Here is a 25,831-nt window from a genome sequence, read left to right as displayed (position 1 = left end):
ATTGAAAGAACTGTAGCACGATGTAGTATTGAGACTGATTAACTCAGCTGGGGCCTGGGACATCTTCAGTATTGCTCTTTCCCCTCAGAAATTTGGAACATCCTTTGGGCCCTCTCTGGGTTTGCTGGGGTACCCTGAGGCACCTGGGTACACATTTGGGAACCCATGTTACTAGTATGTTAGCCCAACTCTAGGGTGGATTCAGTTGAACCAATAATTCAGAAGTGAAAAGCTTCCTTTTCCACTTGAACGTCAGCTCATGTGCCTGATTTACAAGATGTGTTTCTGAAGAGTTTCTAGTAAAGTTTGGTTTATGCAAATGAGACTCAGGGGTCTGATTTTTTTTTTTTATTTAAGCACTGATGAATCTCTGAAGTAATCAAGCATGGCAGACATAACACATGAGCCGGTCTTTCCCTAGAAAGGAACTGACAGCATGGTGGTTGGTCCACACAACAAGAGGTAGGAAAGGCCACCTTGGTTACCTTTTATTGAAAAGGCCAGTGACTTACGAAAGAATTTTTTGTCTAAAAAAACTTTTTTGCCAGTTGACGGAGTGGAGTGTCTTTTCACATGGATTGCACAACTTGGTGCGTGGTCTCCCAGGGGCTCCCTGTTGATCTCCAGGCCCTCTGCTCTGGCCTGGGGGCTTCGGATCTAGATGACAGACCACGGGGTGGGGACCACGCAGCCTCAGATTCTCCCGATCACCCCTCTCTCTCACAGCCTCCTGGGCTTTCTCTCCTCCCTTTGTATCACCTTTCCTTCTGTCTTTCCTCCCTTCTGTCCTCGCCTTCAGTGAAATTGTTCCTTTGGAACTGCTCTTAACGTGAATTTTAAATGTATTCACAGTATTTTGCACTTAGAGAATATTTGGTTTTTAAATTTAAAATTGATGACCTTGTAGTCATTCCCAACTTCTTTTTTTTCTCTCACAACCGACATTCAGTCTACCAGCAAATAGCATTCTGTCTTTGAATTGATCTAGAATTCAGCCCCTTCTCCCCACCTTCACTGCTGCTCCCCCAAACCCCGGCCCCCTTCATCTCTCCCTGGGACCCCAGCAGCCTCCCAGCTGGCCACCCCATTTCCAGCCTGGCCCTTGAAGCTCATTCTCTCTGGGGTTGAAGGCAGTCTCTCTAAGAGAGAAGTACAACATGTAATTCCTCTGCTCAGGCCCCTCCAGGGGCCACCCACCTTCTCAGCGTAATATTCCCAGACCTTCCCATGGGCTCTGAGACCCTCTGCGGCCTACCGCCCCCTGGCCCCAACACTGGCCTCCTGGCTGTGCCTTTACCACTCGGTCCCTGCAGCCCCTGTTCCCGTGGTGCCCGCATTGCTCTCCTGACCCCCTGGGTGCTTCCCTCCCGCTCCCGGGGCTGCTCATGTGCCACTTCCCAGGCCTGCTTAGGGTTTGGCATCGCTTTGACTTTGTTCAGTCTTATTGGCTCAGCACCCCCATGATAGGACATTTGTTTTTTCATGGTTGATTGTTTCTGTTCACCCCTAACCCAGGCTGCCCGCACACTAGAATGTGAGGTTCAGAATTGCAGGAACTTTATCTGTTACGATCACTGCTGTGTTTCTGGCACCTGAACGGTGCAGAGCACGTCGTTGGTGCTCAGGACGTATTTGTTGAAGAAATCAAATCAATAAGTGAGTAAACATTATTGTAAAGGAAAAACCGTGTTGTATGTCATTGAATGCTTCCATAAGGTAGGCGCTTCTGATGGTGTAAAGTTACTTTCTTTAAATACACGTCTTCATCGAGATCGTTTTGTAGAGTTTGAATCCTGATCGCTCAGACTTGTTTTTAGGTAAACTGCTGTGCCCTTAGTTTGTTTTTTTCTTTTTGATAATGGGACATTCTCTGTTTGGAGTTTTTGAATTGAGGAAATACATGTTAATCCAGTAGAAGAAAAGCTCAGTGGTATGGTAGGGACCATAATCTTTGACATGGTCCTTCTTTTTTTTTTTTTTTTTTAAATAAATTTATTTATTTATTTTTGGCTACTTTGGTTCTTTGTTGCTGTACCCGGCTTTCTCTAGTTGCGGAGAGCAGGGGCTACTCTTTGTTGCGGTACGTGGGCTTCTCATTGCAGTGGCTTCTCCTGTTGCGGAGCACGGGCTCTAGGCGCGCGGGCTCAGCAGTTGTGGCTCACGGGCTCTAGAGCACAGGCTCAGTAGTTGGGGCGCACAGGCTTAGTTGCCCTGTGGCATGTGGGATCTTCCTGGACCAGGGATCGAACCCGTGTCCCCTGCACTGGCAGGCGGATTCTTAACCGTTGTGCCACCAGGGAAGCCCCCGACATGGTCCTTCTGAGTTGTGTTCAGATATGTTTTCTTTACTACAAGTCAGTAGAAATTTAACTATGACCAAAACAAAGCTTTCTCGGGTCGATGATTCAGCTTCTGCTGTGGAACATTTAGGATTGAGGGACTGTCAACCTGGCATTTGGATGAAGCCTTGAAAGAAGATACAGCTGTAACTTTTCGAAATGAAACTTTAACCTTAAATGTGTATAAATAAAAGCAGGAATACATTTTCATTATAAAGAATGGAATCTGGAAGTGTAATTGCTGGGTCAGAAGGGGGGAGCAGTTTAAATTTTGAAACCTGCTCCTGAACCACCCTGTGAAAAAGCTATCCTCTGCCCCACTGGATGGGAGTCATCTTTTTAATTTTTGCCAGTCTGATGGATGACTTTTTCTGAACAGCTTTATTGAGCTCTAATCTACATACTATAAAATTAATATCCATTGTACATGTACAATCCTCTGACTGCTAGTAAATATTCAGAGTTGTGCAGCCATCACCGTAATTCAGTTCTAGAACATTTCCATCACCCCAAGAACTTCTTAGTAGTCAATCTCTGCTCCTATCCCCAGACATAGGCAGCCACTAATTTGCTTTCTGTCCCTATAAATTTGCATTTTCTAGACATTCCAAAGAAGTGAATCACGTAATATGCCGTCTTCTGTCCGGCTTCTTTCACTCTGCAGTGTTTCTGAGGTTCATCCGTGTTGCACCAACTATAATTTGCTCCTTTTTTTATTGCTGACTAGTATTCCACTGTGTGGATGGACCACATCTGGTTTATCCATTCGCCAGTTGATGGACATTAGGATCGTTTCCAACTTTTTGTCATGAGTAATGCTGCTCTGTACATTTGCATGAGTTGTAAGGTTTCGCTATATTTTCTTGATATATGTCCTTTATCAGATATATGATTTGCAAATATTTGGTCCTGATCTTTGGTTGTCTTTCAGTTAATGTGTTTTGAAGTACAAACATTTTAAATTTCGATGAAGTCCAGTTACCTTTTTTTTTTTTTTCTATGGATTGTACTTTCGATATCATACCTGAGAACTCTTTGCCCAGCCCAAGGCCATCAGAGTTGTTTTGGTGTTATATACCTGACAATTAATGAGGTTCTTTTTATGTGTTTATTCGTGCTTGGACCTCTTCTGAATTGCTTGTTCATCTGGGTTTACTTTGACATATGAGAAGTATGGCCAAAAACATACCTAAAAGATGAATTGGTATAGCACTAGGAAAGATGTACATTCTATTTTTGTATTTTATACCATATGTATTAGTTTTCTAGGGCTGCTGTAACAAGTTACCAGAAACTGGATGGCTTAAAACAACAGAAATTTGTTCTCTCACAGTTCTGGAGACCAGAAGTTGAAAATCAGGGTATCAGCAAGGCTGTACTCCCTCCCAAGGCTTTGGGGTGGGGGGAGGCGGGGTGGGAATCCTTTCTTGCCTCTTTCCAGCTCCCAGAAATCCTTGGCATTCCTTGGCTTGTAGCCACATCACTCCAGTCTCTGCCTTGTCTTCACACGGCTTTCTCTCTCCCTGTGTTTTCCCTTCTGTTTCTTATCTGACCTGACAAGTGACCTCTTGTCATTGGATTTAGGTCCCATCTGTATATGATCTGGAATGATCTTATTTGAGAGCCTGAGCTTAATCACATCTGTAAAGACGCTTTTTCCAAATAAGGTTCATTCTCAGGTTCTGGGGGGGTCAAGACGTGGACAGATCTTTTGGGCGCCCCGTTCAGCTCCTTCGTTACAGTGTCTGCATTGGCATTCAGGTGCACATCGGCCGGCATCCATCGTGTGTCTTTGGTTTTGTATCACTTCTTCTGTCCTTGGAGGCTTGTCCTCATTGTGCTCCGGACCAAGGAGCAGTTCCCTGGTATCTGGAATTTTGGGCTTGAGATGTTGATACAAGGTGGGATGATCTCTTAGGAAAAGATGAACCTTTTCTGCAATCTCTCTTTCCCTCTTTTTTCCCCTACGGAAATAAATGCTTTTGTCTTCCTGCACAAGTGTTACATGATGTTTCATTCCTCAATATTATTTTAGGCCTTTGTTTGCAAAATTTTTTAAAAAGTGAGCAGAGAAATTATGAAGAAACTGACAATAGGCTTAGACGTTGGTTTCACCAGGGAGTGGGATATGTTTGGAAGTTTTCTTATTTTTAACAGATCTGTTTAGTGTTTGGAAGTTGTTGCATAAGTTTCAGAGCTGAAGTTTTAGGTAGAACCTTGGAACTAACAATAACCCCTGTGGTAACAATTTTTACTACATCTGTAGCTCACCGTTTGTAGGCACTCTCAGTCTGGCTGGGTCAGCTCAGAAGTTTCTAGGCATTGAGGTGCACAGTGGGAAGGGCCGTCAGGTCATTTTGAGGTTGAAGACTTGAGGGCCAATTTCGCTGTGCCTGACCAGGACCCCTCAGTGTTTGGTGGCGCGGCGAGGACCAGCAGCCAGGTGGCGACTCCTCCTCCACCACGACCTTTCTTCGTGGTCGGGGTGTCAGACACTGTCTGCCCACACGGAAGGGGGGATTGTCCCTAAAGTCACCCCTGGGAGAAAGCCTTTGCCATAGAGTTAAGTAAAATAAAAATATCACTTCCTTTAGTTCAGCAGTCGAAGAACTGAGTAGGGCAGCCGTACTGGAAATTTTTAGTGTAATCTTCCTCATTCTAAAATTAAATTCATACTCTGAGAACTTGACAGCCAGCACCGTCATTGCATCTGCTGTAGGATATCCTGTCCTTTGGGGGCCCTGAATTGTCTAGCGTAGAACGTGAGGGAGTTGGGCTAGATTCGCCATCCGCGAAGGTGTACTCAGCATCTCTTCTGTGCCAGGCGCTGTTGCAGGTGCTTGGGTTACACCTGCGAGCAAAGACCCCAGCCCTCTTAGAGCTTACGTTCCAGCAAGAGGAGATAGACAGTGTACATACATAGTAAATTATGTAATGTAATAGGTGATACGTGCTAGGCAAAAAAGGAGAAAGAGAAAAGGGTAAGAGAAATGGCAGAGTTGTTAACATTTCAAACTTTTTATTACAGAAACTTGCAAATATGTAAAAAGAAATAGATTTGTGTGAAGAAACCCCACAAACCTGTCACTCAACTTCAACAATTGAATGAATGTCAATCTTGCTTCTTTATGCCCCCCATTCCTTCCAATCCTGTTATTTTGAAGCAAATCTCAGGCATCACACATTTATTGGTAAATGTATGTGTTATGGACTGAATATTTGTGTGTCCCGCCCAAATTCATATAGTGAAGCCCAAGCCCCTAATGTGGTGGTATTTGGAGATGCGACCTTCTGGGAGGTCGTCAGGTTTGGCTTGGGTCATGAGGGTGGAACCTTGTGGTGGGGTCACTGGCCTCATAAGAAGAGGAGGAGAGAGTGGAAGGGCGCTTGCACTCTGCAAGTCAGGAAGGAGAGCCCGCCCCGGGGGCGCAGGCAGGCGCCTTGCACTGCAGCCTCCAGAACGAGGAAGACACTTGTGTTGTTTAAGCCGCTCCATCTGGGGTGTTTTGTCACGGCAGCCTCAGCTAAGACAGTATGGATCTCTAAAAGATAAGGACTTCTAAAAAGCATAACTGCAAAACTTTTATGGCATCTAAATAAAACAATTCCTTAGTATCAAATATTCAGCGTTTACATTTCCAACACGTCTGAAATGTCTTTTTTTAAAAAATTCTTTGAATTATGTTTTTAGATAAATGTCTTCAGTCTCTCTTGAAATCTTGATTTCCCCCCCATCCCTCTTTTGTTCCTTGCAGCTTCTTGAAGAGCCCAGGGGGTGTGTCTTGTGGTCCCCTCCCTGGACTGTGCCAGCTGTGTCCTGTGGTGTCCTTGAACACCATCCTCTGTCCTCTGTTTCCTGTAGGGTGTCAGAGCCTGAGTTTGGGTCAGAATGCAGTTTGGGTTTTTCTGGCAAGACTTGCACAGGTGGTGGTGTGTTCTTCCGTCAGCAGGCGCAGTAATGTATGGTGGTCTCTTTGTGATGTTAGCAGATATTTATTCTCACATCATTAATTCCCTAAGGGTTGCAAAACCGTGCTATTTATTCTAATTTTACCGTTTACTATCTGAAAGATTTCTGTAAAGAGTGTGTATTTGTGTACACACACACACACACACACACACACATTTGTTTATGTTACTCGGTTACCCAGTGGTATAGTTTGTATAGGAAAGGCAGACCAAATGCTTGATTCTTCTCCTTTACATAACTTCTCAAAATGAGTTAGTTCACTGGTATTCTTTATTGGTGACCAATTAGGTTTTACTTATTTTTATTTTATTTTATTTTTATAGTATCATTATGAACTTAAGGATGTAAACATACTTGGTTTGTTTCAGTCCATCGCACTTGTTATCCTTACTGATGGGCAGGTTCCCTCTTTGCCAGCGGGCTTGTGAGTGTAGGAATCTTTGTTAGTTTCCTTGCTCTGTGGTATGACGCAATGTTCCAGACTCATTTTATGCATTTCCTGCCCTGGACCTGGAGTAGCCATTCTCCAGGGAGCCCTGATTCCTTCTAGTGGGAGATGGTATTTGGAGACCCCAGTCTGTGTGCTTGGGCTTCAAGTTGCTGCTGGGCTTTTTCAGGGGGCAGAGCTAGGAATTTAAAGGTGGAAGCACCTCCTGAGTTCACTTTGATCTTTTCAATTCAAATTCAGGACTTCAAGGTTTTATTTAACCGCTCTGTCCTCTATATTTGCTTTCTTCCTGCTCTTTTATGTTTTCTTTCTTCCAGTTTTCAGGGATGCTTGGGGATGATAGTGTTAGAGCGAGGTTCTCAGACTGGATCGGAATCCAGTGGAGCGCTCGTTGGAACCTGAGGCCAGGCCCCACCCCAGAGTTTCTGACTGAGCAGGTACGGGGTGGGGCCTGGGAGCCAGCACTTGCAAGAGACACCCGGACGGTGCTGGTGCTGCGGGTCCGGGGAACTGCTTACTCCACCTTCCACAGCCTCTGAATAACACTTTAACTCTGCCATCAACAGTGTGACTAGTGAAGACAGACTTAAAACCTTTTCAGTAGTTCTTTGTGGAATTTGGATATGTTACCCCACTAGGAATGAATAGTCAAATTTCTGCCAACTGCGCATACATTTAATAACCTCATTTGTTTTATTTTTTCCTGATATTTTTAGGGAAAGCTTTTTTAAAATTTGTTTTATAAGTATATAAAATACATGCTTCCAAAGGCAAGTCTACCAACACGATACATTTAAAACAATCTAGCGTATACCCCTGTCCTCTCTACCCTATCCCTGCCCTTACCTAAATAGTCTCCTTCTATAGGAGACGTTCATACATATTTGTATTTCCCTTTCTTACATAAGAGATTACAAACTACACACACATTTGCCCACTTTGCTTTTTTCCCTCAACGTTTCCTGGTGGACATAGTGTGTGGAGATCTTTCCCATTGCTTTTTATAGTCCCCTAGAACTCTGTCGTGTCCGTGTGCCGTGGTTTATTCCACCGGTCTCCCATGGAATTTGAATGGTTTCGTCTCTTGCTGTTTGACATAGTCTTGCATTGAATAGCCTTGCGTGTGCGTCTGTCTTCTCATTTTCCCTGTGTACCTGTCGGGGTAGAGCGCTGCAAGGATTGCTGGGACTGTGGTAAACACTTAGTCTTGCTAGATGTTTTCAAACCCCCTTCATAATGGCGCACCTTTTGAAAACTGCAGTTAGACCACATTGAGAAAGAGAAACAGACCTTAAGGAGGTGAAGGGGAAATCCAGGGAAAGAGCGGTTTGGGAACCCTTCTATCCAAAGCCTCGGGTCAGGGGCGTGCCTGGAGTGAGCAAGAGCTCTTCCTGAACTTGCAAATGCTGTGATTCAAACTGCTACAGTCTTACTGTATTTCCTTTATTTTAAAAATATGTAAACCTTCAAAGGCTGATTCTTCAGTCTTCTCATATTTAGATGCATTTATCCAATCTTTTTTTTTCTGTTGGAACTCTTCAGTTTTAAGTCTAGTGTGGTGTCTGAGTGCTAGAGAAGGTGACTGCTGTCCCCCTGGTTAGAAGTGTGTACTCAGACCTCCTTAACGCTTGGCATGTGTGCTAACTTGTTTCATGTCCAGAAAGAAAGACTTCGGGACTTTCTATCTTGTGAGTGGTCTCTGTGTATTGGTTGTGGTTCCTTTTCTGCAAACTCCCACAGTATGAAACTTGATTAACACTCACACATTGTACTTTGTCCCTTTGGTCACACCTGCGGGGTGGTGACTGTTGCGTAGACTGGGTACCAGGAGTGAGGGACACAGGGTGGGGGAGGGGAGCACGTGTGTCTGTCACAGTCAGGCTCGGGGGAAAGCTGGATGGAACAGCCTAACATGAAAGCTAGTGATGACATGGCAGGGCGTGCTGAGTTGTGATTTAACATCACCGTCATTTTGGAAGGCCTGACGCAGGGGGTCTGTGACAACTGACGACCAAGTGTAGGCGATTCCCATCATGTCGACTGGAGGAATTACTGTTCTTTAAGCTTGGCCTCTGCGGCGCAGAGCTGTGGGAGGGTTCATTTGCTTTTCTTCCCAGTATGCACCTTCCAGTAAAGGCAGCGCAGTGTTTACGCATAGAAATGGGCCATCCGTTGCCTGGTTGTTTTCGGGCATAGGCTGAACCTTACTTTCTATCAGTACTTGCAGAATCTGGATACCATCTGGGTCTTTTTTGTTCTTTCTCATTAGCCTTCACTCCCTGCCCCGCCCCCCCCCAAATGTGAAAGCCTTTCATGTACAGATACGCTGGGAAGACCCCTGGGGAGGGCTTCCGTGTTCCAGGAGTACACATTTGATATTAGTTTTCCCCATGAAAGAGCTACCAATTTGAGGCATTAATTCAATTTTATTACTACATTGACACTACACATAAATTATGGCAAATACGTTTTACATATTATTGAATAGGCTGCAATGACTTCCCAGTTTGTGACTTTGGACATTTTTTTGTCCATTTGAAGGTCTGTTGTACCAGAAGCTGCTGAGGAGAAATTAAGGAATGTACGGTCTGAGGGTGAGCGCACGTGTGCTTAGGGTTAAAGACAGTGCCCTCCTTAACACTTCTTGTTTTCAACTGGGAGTCAGCTGCCTAACTGTGAAGCGTAGCTTTATTTTGTTAACAGCATATTTAAAGAATGGCTGTTTTTATAAACTTTTATATAAAGCAAATGTTAGATAAATTATATATTTCCTCTGATTTTTTTGAAGTAAAATCATAGCATCTCTTGCTTGGAAGGGCCTGAGGTAGGTTACCTAGTCCGAGTCCGGCCACTGCACAGCGGCCCAGTCTCCAGAGACCCAGCTAGGAGATCGTCAGGTGCGGATGAGCCAAAGGCAGACCCTCTGTCGACACCACCCTTCTTCTCGTGGAGCCGCAGTCCACCCACTAGTGCTGTGGGGCCTGTGGAGCCCTAAGGGATAAACCTGACCCTTTGTGTTTAAGGTAAGACGTTGCCCACTAGATAGTTGAGGGCAGCCATCGTATTAACAGACTAAGTGGTCTGGATGTCTTCAACAATTTAAGATAGAACGCGAGATGCATTTTATTAGAAAAGTTACTCTTTCCTTTTACTGAGATTACTTACACTAAAGAATTTGAAGAAGAATTGTACTGTATGAGAGTATCAACAAATATTTAAAATCTTTATTTAAGATCTTTTATCCAACATAAGTCTCCAAATAAAGATACTGATATTGAAAATATGTGGTCGCAGCTGTTTAGGAAAGCTGTACCTCAGCGGCAGATTGGCTGAACACTGGGTTTTATTTGCCACTTTCTCATGGTTGTAATTTCCTGATCCTTTCATACTTCTGTGTTAGGACCTTCACAGTTTGCATGTTTAAGCACTGGTAACAGTGGGATGCCAGTGACAGAAAGGTGCACTCTTGTTGGTGGAAGGTCTTCTGGAACCTATGTTTTCAGCCAAGCGGTGTCAACACAGTCACTGCAGATTCCGTAGGAAACAATAAAATGAGGAGGCAGAGAAGCAGCTCGGAGCGGCAGCCAGGAACGTTGAGTTCAGAGTGGGCTGCCCGGTGCGGCTCGGCCCAGCTCTGGTGCCCGGGAGCCGCTTGACTCAGCCGGGTGGGCAGATGCTGGGTGCCTGGGCCCCCACGTGTGGGGTGGCCCTCGGTCCCGGGGCTGCTGGGAGGGCTCGGGGCGCCTGTGCAGAGTGCTGTCCGCGAATGCACGGTAAACAGACGGGCCCTCTCTTGACTTTCGTTAGCTAGTTCTCACCTGGGGCCAAACCCTCTATAGTTAGCACATCCTCCCGGATCATCAGATCAGATTACATAGTTTTTGGGGGGGGGGCAGGGGGGCGGCAGCGCAAATCAAATGCTTTTATTTTTCCCTTTTAAGTCTGTTATACTCTTTTCATAGTTGTGTCAGTTTTTTGCGGCTACTGTAACAAATTACGTAGACTTTGTGCCTTAAAGTAACACAGAGATATTCTCTCAGAGCTCTGGAGACCAGAAGTCTGACGGTGGGTCTAGTTAGGTTAAAATCAAGATGTGGGCAGGGCTGATCCTTCCCGAGGCTCCAGGGGAGAATCCGTTTCCTGCCTTTTCCGGCTTCTAGAGGTGCCCGCGTCCTTGGCTCTCTGGGCCCCTCCACCTTCAAAGCCAGTGACACCAGTTCAGTCTTTCTCGTGATGCCATCTCTTTGGTTGTGGCTCTTCCGCCTCCCTCTTCCCTACAACAAGTTGTGATGGGCTGTGAAAAGTAGATACTGTACAATAACGTGGAATGGAAGAGATCGTGGGGCAAGCGAAATGAACCACCGCCAACTACACCAAAGGCCGGTCTTCATCCAAAGAAGGTGATGTGTATATGGTGGGGTTGGAAGGGAGTCCTCTATTAAGAGCTCCTTCCGGAAAACCAAATGATTAAGTCCAACAAGTACTGCTCCCAGTTAGACCAGCTAAAAGCAGGCCTTGTTTGTACAATGGGCCTGTCCAGATAATCCAGGATCATCTCTTTAAGGTCAGCTGACTAGCAGCCTTAATTCACCTGCAGCCTCAATTCTCCCTCACTGTGTAATGTAACATGTTCCCAGGCCCCAGGGAGTAGGCCAGTTACGTAGATTTCCGACTGCCCGAAACATGCGTCTGGGAGAGAACCATTGGAAGTAATGATTCTATAAGTATGAAAACCCTGTGTCCTTCCCAAATGAGAGGTGACTTTTTTCAGTTTCCCCCGAGGCATAATTGGTAGCTCTGGAGCATTCAAACCACGTTTGGTAACTTACGCTACTTTTTCTGCAGACTGTTTAGTGCCAAATTCAATCTTATGTCATAACCGAGTCCTAAAATCTTTAAAAAATTATTACATAAACATTATAGGAACATTAGCAACAACGAGTGTATGGCTTTTTGAACATAGATGCAAACATTTTTCTTCTAGATTAAGAGAATATGTGCCTTTATTTTAGTCTAGTTTGGACATCCCACATTCCTGAGATGCAGACTGTGAGCCCCTCTGAAATCTCCTCCCCCTGATGGAACCACTTTGCGCGGTTTGGTTTGGATGTAGACTTTCAGGAGGATGAAGCACTCACTGCTTGCTTGTCTGCGGGAGGCGTTTTCACACCGAGCAGGGCTGTGGACTCAGTCCTCTGCTCTTTACGTATCAACGTTAAGACTGATTCTGTTCTGGTTGCAATTGACTGTTAAGAATTGAAAATCTGAATTTTAAAAATGCTTTGACACTAAGTAACTTTGTGGATTTGCAGTTCTAGTGGACCCTAAAATAAAAGTTTTGTGCGTAAAATGATTGAAAGTTTTCATTGCTCTTTAGGTTGGTGAAGGGTGCAACAGATGATGTGTAACTGACAGTTTGTGCCTGGCCCTGGCCACAGCCGGCCGAGCTGGGTCTGCCGCATCCTCATGCGTCTGTCTGGGCCTGTTACTTAGCTTTGCTTAGACTCTCATCTTAGTGATAGCATCTCGGGTCTAAAAGACTGTCTAGCCTACACATTTCTATTTTTAGGTATAATCGACTTCTTTGAAAATTAGCGTTGTTTCAAAAATAACCAGCTTTTTACTGTCTTAGTGTTGATCATCTAAAATCCAAATAAGGAAATTCCCTGGTGGTCCAGTGGTTAGGACTCGGCACTTTCACTGCTGTGGCCCGGGTTCAATCCCTGGTTGGGGAACTAAGAACCCACAAGCCGCACAGCGTGGCCAGAAATAAACAAACAAATAAATAAAATCTGAATGATACATCTTTATCTGTAGTTATTTATGTTTTGTTGGACATGTGTTAGTGTCTTTTTACGTTGGTAAAAGTTAACTACTTTATAATTGTCCTTCTGTTTTAAAAATTTTAAGAAAATGTTAAGCTGAGTTTGTTGAAATATGACCCATTTATGCTTAAGTCACTGAAAATCATCTTTCTGAATTCTTCCCCCCACCCCGTGTTTAATTAGTTCTTATCTGCTTTTAACATAGAAAGTTTAAAATTACATGATTAATACATGAATGTATGCTTCTAAAAATCTCAGAGCATGCAGTCATAATTCAGGAAATCGTGAAGGTCTGCATCAGTCATCTGATTGCATGGAACAGCAAATCTAATCACAACTGGCGTAAATAAGAAAACAGGTTCAGATAATCAGAAACCCGGGGCTCTGCCCCCCTCTCTTGGGGAGCGTCTGAGCTGGGCTTTCCTCAGCCTTTGGGCTTAGGCCCAAGCCTGGGGTCAGGTGCCAGCAAGCCTGGGCACCATCCAGACGGAGTGCCTGCGTCCCTTTGCAGAGCAAGGCCACTGTCCCTTGATGTTTCCCTTTACATTTGAGTGGCCCCTCTGCCTGTCGTCAGTCATTGCTCCTGCCCGGGTGCTGCCACGCGCCGATGCTGACGGTCTGCAGATGCCCCTGGAGCTGCCTGTGGGTGCCCTGACTTGCCCCAGCCTCATATCCACGTGTCCCCAAGTGAGTGACAAGACACACACACACACAGGGAGAGAGAGATTTATATTGGGTTGGCCGAAAGGTTCGTTCCGTTTTTTCCGTAAGATGGCTCTGGTAGCGCCTAGCTGTCTTTAACTTCATTTGAAACAATTTGGTAGATTGTATTGTGACAGCTGTCATATCAGCGTGCGTTTAAAAAAAAAAATTACCAAAATTGGTGAATTTTTGTGTAGCCATTTTAATATTGAAGGTGGAAGAAAACCAACATTTTCGGCATATTATGCTAGATTATTTCAAGAAAGGTAAAAACGCAACTGAAAACACAAAAAAAGATTTGTGCAGTGTATGGCGAAGGTGCTGTGACTGATCGAACGTGCCAAAAGTGGTTTGCGAAGTTTCGTGCTGGAGATTTCTCACTGGACGATGCTCCACGGTCGGGTAGACCAGTTGAAGCTGATAGCGACCAAATCGAAACAATAATTGAGAAACAATCAACGTTATACCACGCAGGAGATAGCCGACATACTCAAAATATCCAAATCAAGCATTGAAAATCATTTGCACCAGCTTGGTTATGTGAATCGCTTTGGTGTTTGGGTTTCACATAGGCCAAAAAAACCTGGACCATATTTCTGCATGCGATTCTCTACCGAAACATAACGAAAACATTCCGTTTTTAAAACAAGTTGTGATGGGCTGTGAAAAGTAGATACTGTACAATAACGTGGAATGGAAGAGATCGTGGCGCAAGCGAAATGAACCACCGCCAACCACACCAAAGGCCGGTCTTCATCCAAAGAAGGTGATGTGTATATGGTGGGGTTGGAAGGGAGTCCTCTATTAAGAGCTCCTTCCGGAAAACCAAACGATTAAGTCCAACAAGTACTGCTCCCAGTTAGGCCAGCTAAAAGCAGCACTCGACGAAAAGCGTCCAGAATTAGTCAACAGAAAACACATAATCTTCCATCAGGACAACACAAGACTGCATGTTTCTTTCATGACCAGGCAAAAACGGTTACAGCTTGGCTGGGAAGTTCTGATTCATCCGCCATATTCACCAGACATTGCACCTTCAGATTTCCATTTATTTCGGTGTTTACAAAATTCTCTTAATGGAAAAAATTTCCATTCCCTGGAAGACTGTAAAAGGCACCTGGAACAGTTCTTTGCTCAAAAAGATAAAAAGTTTTGGAAAGATGGAATTATGAAATTGCCTGAAAAATGGCAGAAGGTAGTGGGACAAAATAGTGAATACATTATTCAGTAAGTTCTTGGTGAAAATGAAAAATGTCTTTTATTTTTACTTAAAAACTGAAGGAACTTTTTGGCCAACCCAGTATTAATGGGATTGTGCTTCGAATTACTTTTTTTTTTTTTTTATAATTTTTTTAAAATTTTTATTTATTTATTTATGGCTGTGTTGGGTCTTCGTTTCTGTGCGAGGGCTTTCTCTAGTTGTGGCAAGCGGGGGCCACTCTTCATCGCGGTGCGCGGGCCTCTCACTGTCGCGGCCTCTCTTGTTGCGGAGCACAGGCTCCAGACGCGCAGGCTCACGGGCCTAATTGCTCCGCGGCATGTGGGATCTTCCCAGACCAGGGCTCGAACCCGTGTCCCCTGCATTGGCAGGCGGATTCTCAACCACTGCGCCACCAGGGAAGCCCTGAATTACTTTTACAAATTATTTTGATGTCTCCCCTCTCTCACCAAAAAAAAAAAAAAAGAAAGAAAGAAAGAAAGAAATCTTAGTTGTTGAAATAAATAGTCTGAGTTGACTCTTTTAATAGGCCTCTTGGGTAAGAAAAATAAACAGCAGTTTTCTGAACAGGGTTCTCTGAACACATCAATCTTAAGCCTCATTTTTGCTTCTAGTAGCTGTTTTCTAACAACTGAATCCTTATTGGGTTTTCTCATGCCCCTGTTGCCCATGGGATCAAAACGAAGTGGCTCTTACAATTCAGACCTCAGAACTCGAATGGGTTTTCTGCTAGGTGGTTGGGCTATTTTGGGGAGCTACAAAGTATACACTGTTAATTTAATTACCTATCACATAAGCCTAGATTTAATTCTTTTGGGGTTTTACACCTAAGCTCTTTCCTGTCCCTCTCTTTTAGAGCTCTGACTCTCTATAGCTCATTTTCAAAGACATCTCTATTTTTCATAATACTCAATATAAAGACTTAGGAGTATTATCGTTAATAATAGCTATATATTCTGAGAAAATCATGGAGGCTTTTCTTCATGTTCAATCAATGTAGAATTTCAATGGGTGAGAAGAATTTGACCTTCAAATGTAAATCAGGGGTGCTGTATCAGTTGCCTAGGGCTGCCATAGCAAAATACAACAGACTGGGTGGCTTAAACAACAGAAACTTGTTTTCTCACAGCTCTGGTGGCTGGAAGTCCAGATCACAGTGTCGACAGGGTTGGCTTCTGAGGCCTCCCTCCTTGGCTTGGAGGTGGCCAGCCTTCTTCTTGCTGTGTCCTCATGTGGTCTTTTCCCACCCCAGAGTCTGTGTATCCACATTTTCTCTTATAAGGATGCCAATCAGATTGGATCAGGGCCCATTCTAAAGCCCTCATTCTAACTTAATCAGCTTTTCAAGACCTTATCTGCAAATACAGGCACATTCAGAGGTACTGGGGGTTAGGATTTCAACATATGAATTTTGCAGGGACACAGTTTAGCTCCTAACAGGCGCTGAGATCAAATGGTCACTTGTTAAGTCCCCAGTTATTGTCAGATGACGTCTTCGCCCTTGACAGATGTGCTAATTGACCTATAATCTTTTAAAATTAAATTTAGGACACAGATTAAAGATTTATTTCATGATTGAATATAAGAAAAATTGTTACTTTATAGTCCCCACTTAGACAAGTTTTATATCGTATAACAGGATTTCCTGTGGGGGACACTTGGGAGGGGGCGTGTAAGAGGCACTTCATTTGTTTACTCTGTACATAGGTTTTTCTTTTATTTTCTTTTTTCCCTTAACATCTTTATCGGAGTATAATTGCTTTACAACGTTGTGTTAGTTTCTGCTGTATAACAAAGTGAGTCAGCTATACATATACATATATCCCCATATCCCCTCCCTCTTGCGTCTCCCTCCCACCCTCCCTATCCCAACCCTCTAGGTGGTCACACAGCACGGAGCTGATCTCCCTGTGTGATGCAGCTGCTTCCCACTAGCTATCTGTTTTACATGTGGTAGTGTATATATGTCAATGCTACTGTCTCACTTTGTCCCAGCTTACCCTTCCCCCTCCCCGTGTCCTCAAGTCCATTCTCTACGTCTGCATCTTTATTCCTGTCCTGCCCCTGGGTTCATCAGGACCATTTTTTTGTTTTAGATTCCATATATATGTGTTAGCATACGGTATTTGTTTTTCTCTTTCTGACTTACTTCACTCTGTAGGACAGACTCTGGGTCCATCCACCTCACTACAAATAACTCAATTTAGTTTCTTTATATGGCTGAGTAATATTCCATTGTATATATGTGCCACATCTTCTTTATCCATTCATCTGTCGATGGACACTTAGGTTGCTTCCATGTCCTGGCTATTGTAAATAGTGCTGCAATGAACATTGTGGTACATGACTGTTTTTGAATTATGGTTTTCTCAGGGTATATGCCCAGTAGTGAGATTGCTGGGTGGTATGGTAGTTCTATTTTTAGTTTTTTAAGGAACCTCCATAGTGTTCTCCATAGTGGCTGTATCAATTTACATTCCCACCAACAGTGCAAGAGGGTTCCCTTTTCTCCACCCACTCTCCAGGATTTATGGTTTGTAGATTTTTTGATGATGGCCATTCTGACCGGTGTGAGATGATATCTCATTGTAGTTTTGATTTGCATTTCTCTAATGATTAGTGATGCTGAGCAGCTTTTCATGTGCTTCTTGGCTATCTGTATCTCTTCTTTGGAGAAATGTCTATTTAGGTCTTCTGCCTATTTTTGGATAGGGTTGTTTGTTTTTTGGATGTTGAGCTGCATGAGCTGCCTGTATATTTTGGAGATTAATCCTTTGTCAGTTGCTTCGTTTGCAAATATTTTTTCCCATTCTGAGGGTTGTCTTTTCGTCTCGTTTATGGTTTCCTTTGCTGTGCAAAAGCTTTTAAGTTTCATTAGGTCCCATCTGTTTTTTTTTGTTTTGATTTCCATTTCTCTAGGAGGTGGGGCAAAAAGGATCTTGCTGTGATTTATGTCATAGAGTGTTCTGCCTATGTTTTCCTCTAAGAGTTTGATAGTGTCTGGGCTTACATTTAAGTCTTTAATCCATTTTGAGTTTATTTTTGTGTACGGTGTTTGGAAGTGTTCTAATTTCATTCTTTTACGTGTAGCTGTCCAGTTTTCCCAGCACCACTTATTGAAGAAGCTGCCTTTTCTCCATTGTATGTTCTTGCCTTCTTTGTCATAAATTAGGTGCCCATATGTGTGTGGGTTTATCTCTGGGCTTTCAATCCTTTTCCATTGATCTGTATTTCTGTTTTTGTGCCAGTACCATACTGTCTTGATTACTGTAGCTTTGTAGTGTAGTCTGAAGTCCGGGAGCCTGATTCCTCCAGCTCCGTTTTTCTTTCTCGAGATTGCTTTGGCTATTTGGGATCTTTTGTGTTTCCATACAAGTTGTGAAATTTTTTGTTCTAGTTTTGTGAAAAATGCCATTGGTAGTTTGATAGGGATTGCATTGAATCTGTAGATTGCTTTGGGTAGTATAGTCATTTTCACAATGTTGATTCTTCCAATCTAAGAACTCTCTCCATCTGTTTGTATCATCTTTAATTTCTTTCATCAGTGCCTTATAGTTTCCTGCATACAGGTATTTTGTCTCCTTATGTAGGTTTATTCCTAGGTATTTTATTCTTTTTGTTGCAGTGGTAAATGGGAGTGTTTCTTAATTTCTCTTTCAGATTTTTCGTCATTAGTGTATAGGAATGGAAAAGATTTCTGTGCATTAAATTTGTATCCTGCTACTTTACCGAATTCATTGATTAGCTCTAGTAGTTTTCTGGTAGCATCTTTAGGATTCTCTGTGTATAGTATCACATTATCTGCAAAGAGTGACAGCTTTACTTTATCTTTTCTGATTTGAATTCCCTTTATTTCTTTTTCTTCTCTGATTGCTGTGGCTAAAACTTCCAAAACTATGTTGAATGATAGTGGTGAGAGTGGACAACCTTGTCTTGTTCCTGATATTAGAGGAAATGGTTTCAGTTTTTCACCATTGAGAACAATGTTGGCTGTGGGTTTGTCATATATGGCCTTTATTATGTTGAGGTGAGTTCCCCCTATGCCTACTTTTTGGAGGGTTTTTATCATAAATGGGTGTTGAATTTTGTCAAAAGCTTTTTCTGTATCTATTGAGATTTTCATATGATTTTTTATCCTTCAATTTGTTAATATGGTGTATCACATGGATTGGTTTGTGTATATTGAAGAATCCTTGCATTCCTGGGATAAACCCCACTTGATCATGGTGTATGATCCTTTTAATGTGCTGTTGGATTCTGTTTGCTAGTATTTTGTTGAGGATTTTTGCATCTGTGTTCATCAGAGATATCTTTTTTTGTGACATCTTTGTCTGGTTTTGGTATCAGGGTGATGGTGGCCTCGTAGAATGAGCTTAGGAGTGTTCCTCCCTTTGCTGTATTTTGGAAGAGTTTGAGAAGGATAGCTGTTAGCTCTTTTCTAAATGTTTGATAGAATTTGCCTGTGAAGTCATCTGGTCCTGGGCTTTTGTTTCTTGGAAGATTTTTAAATCACAGATTCAATTTCAGTGCTTGTGATTGGTCTGCTTATATTTTCTATTTCTTCCTGGTTCGGCCTCGGAAGGTTGTGCTTTTCTAAGAATTTGTCCATTTCTTCCAGGTTGTCCATTTTATTGGCATGTAGTTGCTTGTAGTAATCTCTCATGATCCTTTGTATTTCTGCAGTGTCAGTTGTTACTTCTTTTTCATTTCTAATTCTGTTGATTTGAGTCTTCTCCCTTTTTTTTCTTGATGCGTCTGGCTATGGTTTATCAATTTTGTTTATCTTCTCAAAGAACCAGACTTTAGTTTTATTGATCTTTGCTATTGTTTTCTTTATTTCTTTTTCATTTATTTCTGATCTGATCTTTATGATTTCTTTCCTTCTGCTAACTTGGGGTTTTTTTTGTTCTTCTTTCTCTAATTGCTTTAGGTGTAAGGTTAGGTTGTTTATTTGAGATTTTTCTTGTTTCTTGAGGTAGGATTGTACTGCTATAACCTTCCCTCTTAGAACTGCTTTTGCTGCATCCCATAGGTTTTAGGTCATTGTGTTTTTTTATTGTCATTTCTTTCTAGGTATTTTTTGATTTCCTCTTTGACTTCTTCAGTGATCTCTTGGTTATTTAGTAAGGTATTGTTTAGCCTCCATGTGTTTGTATTTTTTACAGTTTTTTTCCTGTAACTGGTATCTAGTCTCATAGTGTTGTGGTCAGAAAAGATACCTGATACGATTTCAATTTTCTTAAATTTACCAAGGGTTGATGTGTGACCCAAGATATGATCTATCCTGGAGAATGTTCCATGAGCACTTGAGAAGAAAGTGTATTCTGTTGTTTTTGGTTGGAATGTCCTATGAATATCAATTAAGTCCATCTTGTTTAATGTATCATTTAAAGCTTGTGTTTCCTTATTTATTTTCATTTTGGATGATCTGCCCATTGGTGAAAGTGGGGTGTTAAAGTCCCCTACTATGATTGTGTAACTGTCGATTTCCCCTTTTATGGCTGCTAGCATTTTCCATATGTATTGAGGTGCTCCTATGTTGAGTGCGTAGATATTCACAGTTGTTATATCTTCTTCTTGGATTGATCCCTTGATCATTATGTAGTGTCCTTCTTTGTCTCTTGTAATAGTCTTTATTTTAAAGTCTGTTTTGTCTGATATGAGAATTGCTACTCCAGCTTTCTTTTGATTTCCATTTGTGTGGAGTATGTTTTTCCATTTCCTCACTTTCAGTCTGTATGTGTCCCGAGGTCTGAAGTCGGTCTCTTGTAGACAACATATATATGGGTCTTGTTTTTGTATCCATTCAGCCAGTCTATGTCTTTTTTTGTTGGAGCATTTAATCCATTTACATTCAAGGTAATTATTGATATGTATGTTCCTATTACCATTTTCTTAGTTGTTTTGGGTTTGTTTTTGTGGGTCTTTTCCTTCTTTTGTGTTTCCTGCCTAGAGAAGTTCCTTTAGCATTTGTTGTAAAGCTGATTTGGTGGTGGTGAATTCCCTTATCTTTTGCTTGTCTGTAAAGGTTTTAATTTCTACATCGAATCTGAATGAGATTCTTGCTGGGTAGAGTAATCTTGGCTGTAGGTTTTTCCCTTTCATCACTTTAATTAAATATGTCCTGCCACTCCCTTCTGGCTTGCAGAGTTTCTGCTGAAAGATCAGCTGTTAACCTTATAGGGATTCCCTTGTATGTTATTTGTTGCTTTTCCCTTGCTGCTTTTAATATGTTTTCTTTGTATTTAATTTTTGATAGTTTGATTAATATGTGTCTCGGTGTGTTTCTCTTTGGGTTTATCCTGTATGGTACTCTCTGCGCTTCCTGGACTTGATTGACTGTTTCCTTTCCCATGTTAGGGAAGTTTTCGACTATAATCTCTTCAAATATTTTCTCAGTCCCTTTCTTTTTCTCTTCTTCTGGGACCCCTATAATTTGAATGTTGGTGCGTTTAATGTTGTCCCAGAGGTCTCTGAGACTGTCCTCAGTTCCTTTCATTCTTTTTTCTTTATTCTGCTCCCTGGCAGTTATTTCTACTATTTTATCTTCCATCTCACTTATCCGTTCTTCCACCTCAGTTATTCTGTTTTTGATTCCTTCTAGAGTATTTTTAATTTCGTTTATTGTGTTGTTCATCACTGTTTGTTTGCTCTAGTTCTTCTAGGTCCTTGTTAAATGTTTCTTGTATTTTTCTCCATTCTGTTTCAAGATTTTGGATCATCTTTACTATCATTACTCTGAATTCATTTTTAGGTAGGTTGCCTGTTTTGTCTTCATTTATTTGGTCTTGAGGTTTTTACCTTGCACCTTCATCTGTAACTTTTTTTTGTTGTTTCTTTTTTTTTTTTTTTGATGGGTGGTGCTGTATTCCTGTCTTACTGGTTGTTTGGACTGAGACGTCAAGCACTGGAGTTTGTAGGCAGTTGGATAGAGCTGGGACTTGGTGCTGAGATGAGGACCTCCAGGAGGCCTCACTCCAGTTAATATTCCCTGGGGTCTGAGGTTCTCTGTCAGTCCAGTGGTTTGGACTCAGAGCTCTCACCACAGGAGCTCAGGCCTGATCTCTGGCCCGGGAACCAAGATCTCGCAAGCTTTGTGGCACTGTGAAAAAAAGAAAGAAAGAAAGAAAGAAAAGGTGCAATACAATATCAAAGAATAAAAAAATAAAATTGGAAAGATAAAAGATATATTAGGAAAAATAAAACTATAATTGAAACAACTGCCACAAGGTAAAATAAAGCCACAACAGAAAAAAGAAAAAAAAAAAAAAGAAAGAAAAGGGGGGTCGAACAAGCCAAAAGGAGAGATCACTAACAAAGTATAAAGAATAAAATAAAATTAGAAAAATAAAAGATTTATTAGGAAAAATAAAATTCTAAAAGAATTAACAACAGTGAATCAACAAGGTGAAACAGAACCCCAGTCTAAAAGAGGGAAAAACAACAACAACAAAAAGAAGCCTTGGCTATGAGGGCGGAGTTCAGGTGGGGGTGGAACTTAGGCAGGGGTGGGGTTTAGGGTGGGGCGGGACCTAGGCGGGTGGGGGGGTGACGTTTGAGCGTGGGGCGGGACCTCTGCTTAGGGCGGAAGGGGAGAGGCAGCACGTGGAAGGAGGGCCTCTGGAGTGTGGAGCTCCGGAGTCTGGAGGTAGGGCCCTGAGTGGGGGTGTGTGGGCGGGGCTTGGTCCCAGTGCCTTGGAGGGGGTTTCAGAGGGGGTCTCCGAGTGTAGGGGGGGGGGCTTGGGCTCTGCGCAGCAGGAGGGAGGCTGGGAGGGCAGAGGATTAGGCCCGGGAGCCCAACAGGCTCCCTGGTGCCTAAGTGGACAGGGCAAGTACTGGCCCCGTTCCCATCCGTTCCTTCGCACCCCTCGCCACCATCTCTCCCAGGATCTCCCCTGTCGCTGCTGGACCCCTAACCGTGGGTGGGTCCCGCTGGGTGTAGGAACTCCTCCCCTCCCCCAGCCGCCCTTCAGGGGTGCAGGCCCCGGAGGTCCGGCCTTTACTTTTGCTCCCCCTTCCCTCCCTCCCATTCCCTCAGGACCCTCGTGGCTGAAGGAGGCCTCGGTGGGCACAGGATTGGGCCTGGGATCTCAGCAGGCTCCCGGGCAGGGGCAACCTGGCCACGCTCCCTTTTGATCCTCTGCCCTCCCAGTGGTCCCCCAATTTCCCCCTTCAGGCGTGGGATCCCTTCCCCTCCCCCAGCCGCCCCTCAGGGACGCCAGTCCCCTCCCGCCTCCACTTCTCCTCCCCCTTCACTCCCCCCATGCCCACGTCCTACCTGGTTGTTGGGGGTTCCTCTCGTCCCCTTAGGTGTCTGTGGTCCCCCACTGGTGCCTGGTAGGTGCCCTAGTTGTGTGGAGACACGAATTCCGCGTCCTCCTAGTACGCCATCTTGACTCCGCCCTCTGTACCTTTATGTGAGACTTTATTGCAAGGACCATATATATATATATATATATATATATATATAAAACCAAGTGAAAGAGGAGAAAGCTTCTATGTGTTTGCCCTAATTTCTATTTAGCAAAGTGTAGTGATTTTTATATGTTAATCTTAGAACCTTTAAAAGAGACAGCAGGGGTTGGCACTCAAAGATAAGAAATCTGAAGCTAACTGAAGGTTTTCTTACTTTGATTTCTAAGACAACTACCAAATAAATGAACATGATGAAAAATGATGAGTTAAAACATAAAAGTTGTTTTTATGTCAACAATAAATTATTAATAGGAACCCTTATTAAGGATTTACTTTGTGTCAGGCCTTGTTCAAGGATTTTTGTGTTGACTCACTCAGTCTCACCACAGCCCCGTTGGAGGCTGTGCTTATTTTCCCATTTCACAGGTGGTCCCCGAGGCACAGAAAGGCTCGGTGGTCTCCCCGTGCGTCCGCAGCTGGTAGGTGGTGGAGCTCAGGTGGGAGCCAGGCCATCAGCCTTTCGGCGTCTGTGTCCAGTCACCGTGCCCCACTGCCTCTCGGATAAGCAGCTCAGCTGCCCAGAAACACCGTTCCTCTCAGCAGTCACTTGACAGTGTTATGTGGTTTGGGGATCGTTTCGTTTTGTTTTGGTTTGGTTTTTTTGGGGGGCTCATGATAGCAAAATAAGCAAACGTGTTAATGGCCCACATCAATTCCCAATGATTTCTTTCTTTAAGATCAATACAAAAGCAAATGGAAAATGGTTTTGCTTAAAGTTAGAGGATCCTCTGAGTATAAGAATTTGAGTCATCTACTGAAAGGTTCTTTTTTTTTTTTTTTTTTTTAATTATTTATTTATTTATTTATGGCTGTGTTGGGTCTTCGTTTCTGTGCGAGGGCTTTCTCTAGTTGCGGCAAGCGGGGGCCGCTCTTCATCGCGGTGCGCGGGCCTCTCACTATCACGGCCTCTCTTGTTGCGGAGCACGGGCTCCAGACACGCAGGCTCAGTAATTGTGGCTCACGGGCCTAGTTGCTCCGCGGCATGTGGGATCTTCCCAGACCAGGGCTCGAACCCGTGTCCCTTGCATTGGCAGGCAGATTCGCAACCACTGCGCCACCAGGGAAGCCCTGAAAGGTTCTTTTTAAGCCTAAGTACGATATGGTTATGCTATCATTTTATGAGAGCTAAGTGGATTTTTCAGTTCCATCAAAGCTAGGATGAAAGAGCTGAATTCACAGCTTAGCATGCGAAGTCAGACACTCCTGGGTTCCTCACTGGTCTCCGCAGCCAGCCAGCTTCGTGCTCCCCCTCCTCGGCCGTGAGGTCGGGTCTGCCTCCAGGACTTCCTGTGTAGACTGGACGAGAGCAGGCGTGTCCGGTGTCCTGGGTGGCATGGGCACAGAGAGCGTATTGTACGTCTCGGATCCTAGTGGCATTTGGATGCGTATCGAACTTATTTTGGTGAAGAAACTCATGTTCACTTGTCCGGGTTTCCTACTCTGCCTGGAGTTTCATGGCTGTTTTGTCCAAGTTGAAGAGAGCAGCGGCTGTGTGAGCTGACACAGAGGCGAGGCTGGCTGGAGCTGGGCCCGCTCCGCCTCTCCTTAGCTTTCAGACCCCAGGCAGGTGACTCCACTTTCCTGATCCTCCTCCTCCTCCTCCTCGTGGGGAGAATCATACCCACCTCAGAGAGGCCAGGCGAGGGTTAGTTAGATCACATGTCAAGTGCTGGTTTTCTTGAGACCACTTATTTAAAGATATGAAAAAATCTTGTTTTGTGATGTCATTCTGCTAAATTATTAAGTTGCCTAAAAATACCAATTCATAAATTTTAGAGCCATTTTTCCTATATTTACCTAAAAATGCCATTTTTATTCCTGTTGTAGGTGCTGGAGATCAGAATTTATTTACCTCTATTTATCCGACGCTCTCCCAGCAGCTTCCAAGAGAACCGATGGAATGGAGAAGGTATGGCGCCTCTGGTTTTTGCTGCATCTCCCTCGTTTTGTAGGCATTTGTGTGAGCAAGTGAAGTAGTAAGAGTTAAAGGCTAAGTTCTCAGGAAACTGAGTGGAGCCACGTAATCGTGGGCCTTCTTCTCTAAGGAATGTGTTGATTTTCTTGACAAGTCATAGGACGGTAGAAATGGGACACTTCTTCTGAGCTGAAGGCCCACTTTTATAGGAATGGCTTCTGATCCCTCATGGCATTTTGGAAAGGAGACGCACACTCCGATTCCACATTAGAGCAGGTGCCTCTGTCTGCTGTCTTATGAGGCCTTCTCTCTGCCCTGAGCTCCTGGCTCTTCTCTTAAGGATGAGAAAGTGTACAGAAAGATGTTACTTAAAAATTAGGAAGGAGGGGCTTCCCTGGTGGCACAGTGGTTAAGAATCCGCCTGCCAATGTAGGGGACATGGGCTCGAGCCCTGGCCCGGGAAGATCCCACATGCTGCAGAGCAGCTAAGCCCGTGCGCCACAACTACTGAGCCTGTGTGCCACAACTACTGAGCCTGCGTGCCACAACTACTGAAGTCCGCACACCTAGAGCCCTTGCTCCGCAACAAGAGAAGCCACTGCAATGAGAAGCCCGCACACTGCAACGAAGAGTAGCCCCTGCTCGCCGCAACTAGAGAAAGCCTGCGCACAGCAATGAAGACTCAACACAGCCAAAAATAAAAATTAAAAATACATAAATTTATTAAAAAAAAATTAGGAGGGAAACCAGATCAATCCTCCCGTTTGCCCTATTGTTTGTAATTGTTCCTCTAATGACTTGTTCTGAGGAAATAATTGACTTTGAATTATCTTACTGGAAGACTAATTTCTGGTAAGATTAGATATTATTTGTAGAAAATGTTTGGATTGTGACTTGTTAATACCGGTAATCTGATTTTAACCAAGGCATATGAAGAA

The 25,831-nt window shown here is 43.5% G+C and overlaps 1 protein-coding gene across 6 annotated transcripts in view; it reads left to right on the top strand.

Moving 5' to 3' along the window:
• Nucleotides 1–25,831, top strand: part of TRAPPC10 (trafficking protein particle complex subunit 10) — a 92,689-nt gene that overhangs the window by 5,051 nt on the left and 61,807 nt on the right. For 4 of the 6 annotated variants that reach the window (XM_082393489.1, XM_082393492.1, XM_082393491.1 and 1 more), the window contains exon 2: nt 24,806–24,887. In XM_082393489.1, coding sequence (XP_082249615.1) covers nt 24,806–24,887 — 82 coding nt within the window. Of the gene's footprint in view, nt 1–357; nt 463–24,805; nt 24,888–25,831 lie in introns of all 6 variants that reach the window. The other 2 variants (XM_082393490.1, XM_082393488.1) reach the window with 1 other exon arrangement.

The sequence above is a fragment of the Balaenoptera borealis genome (assembly GCF_965194805.1).
Source record: "Balaenoptera borealis genome assembly, chromosome: 5".
NCBI lineage: Eukaryota > Metazoa > Chordata > Mammalia > Artiodactyla > Balaenopteridae > Balaenoptera > Balaenoptera borealis.
The sequence above is the reverse complement of the archived record's forward strand: the minus strand, read 5'-3'. Positions and strand labels throughout refer to the sequence as shown.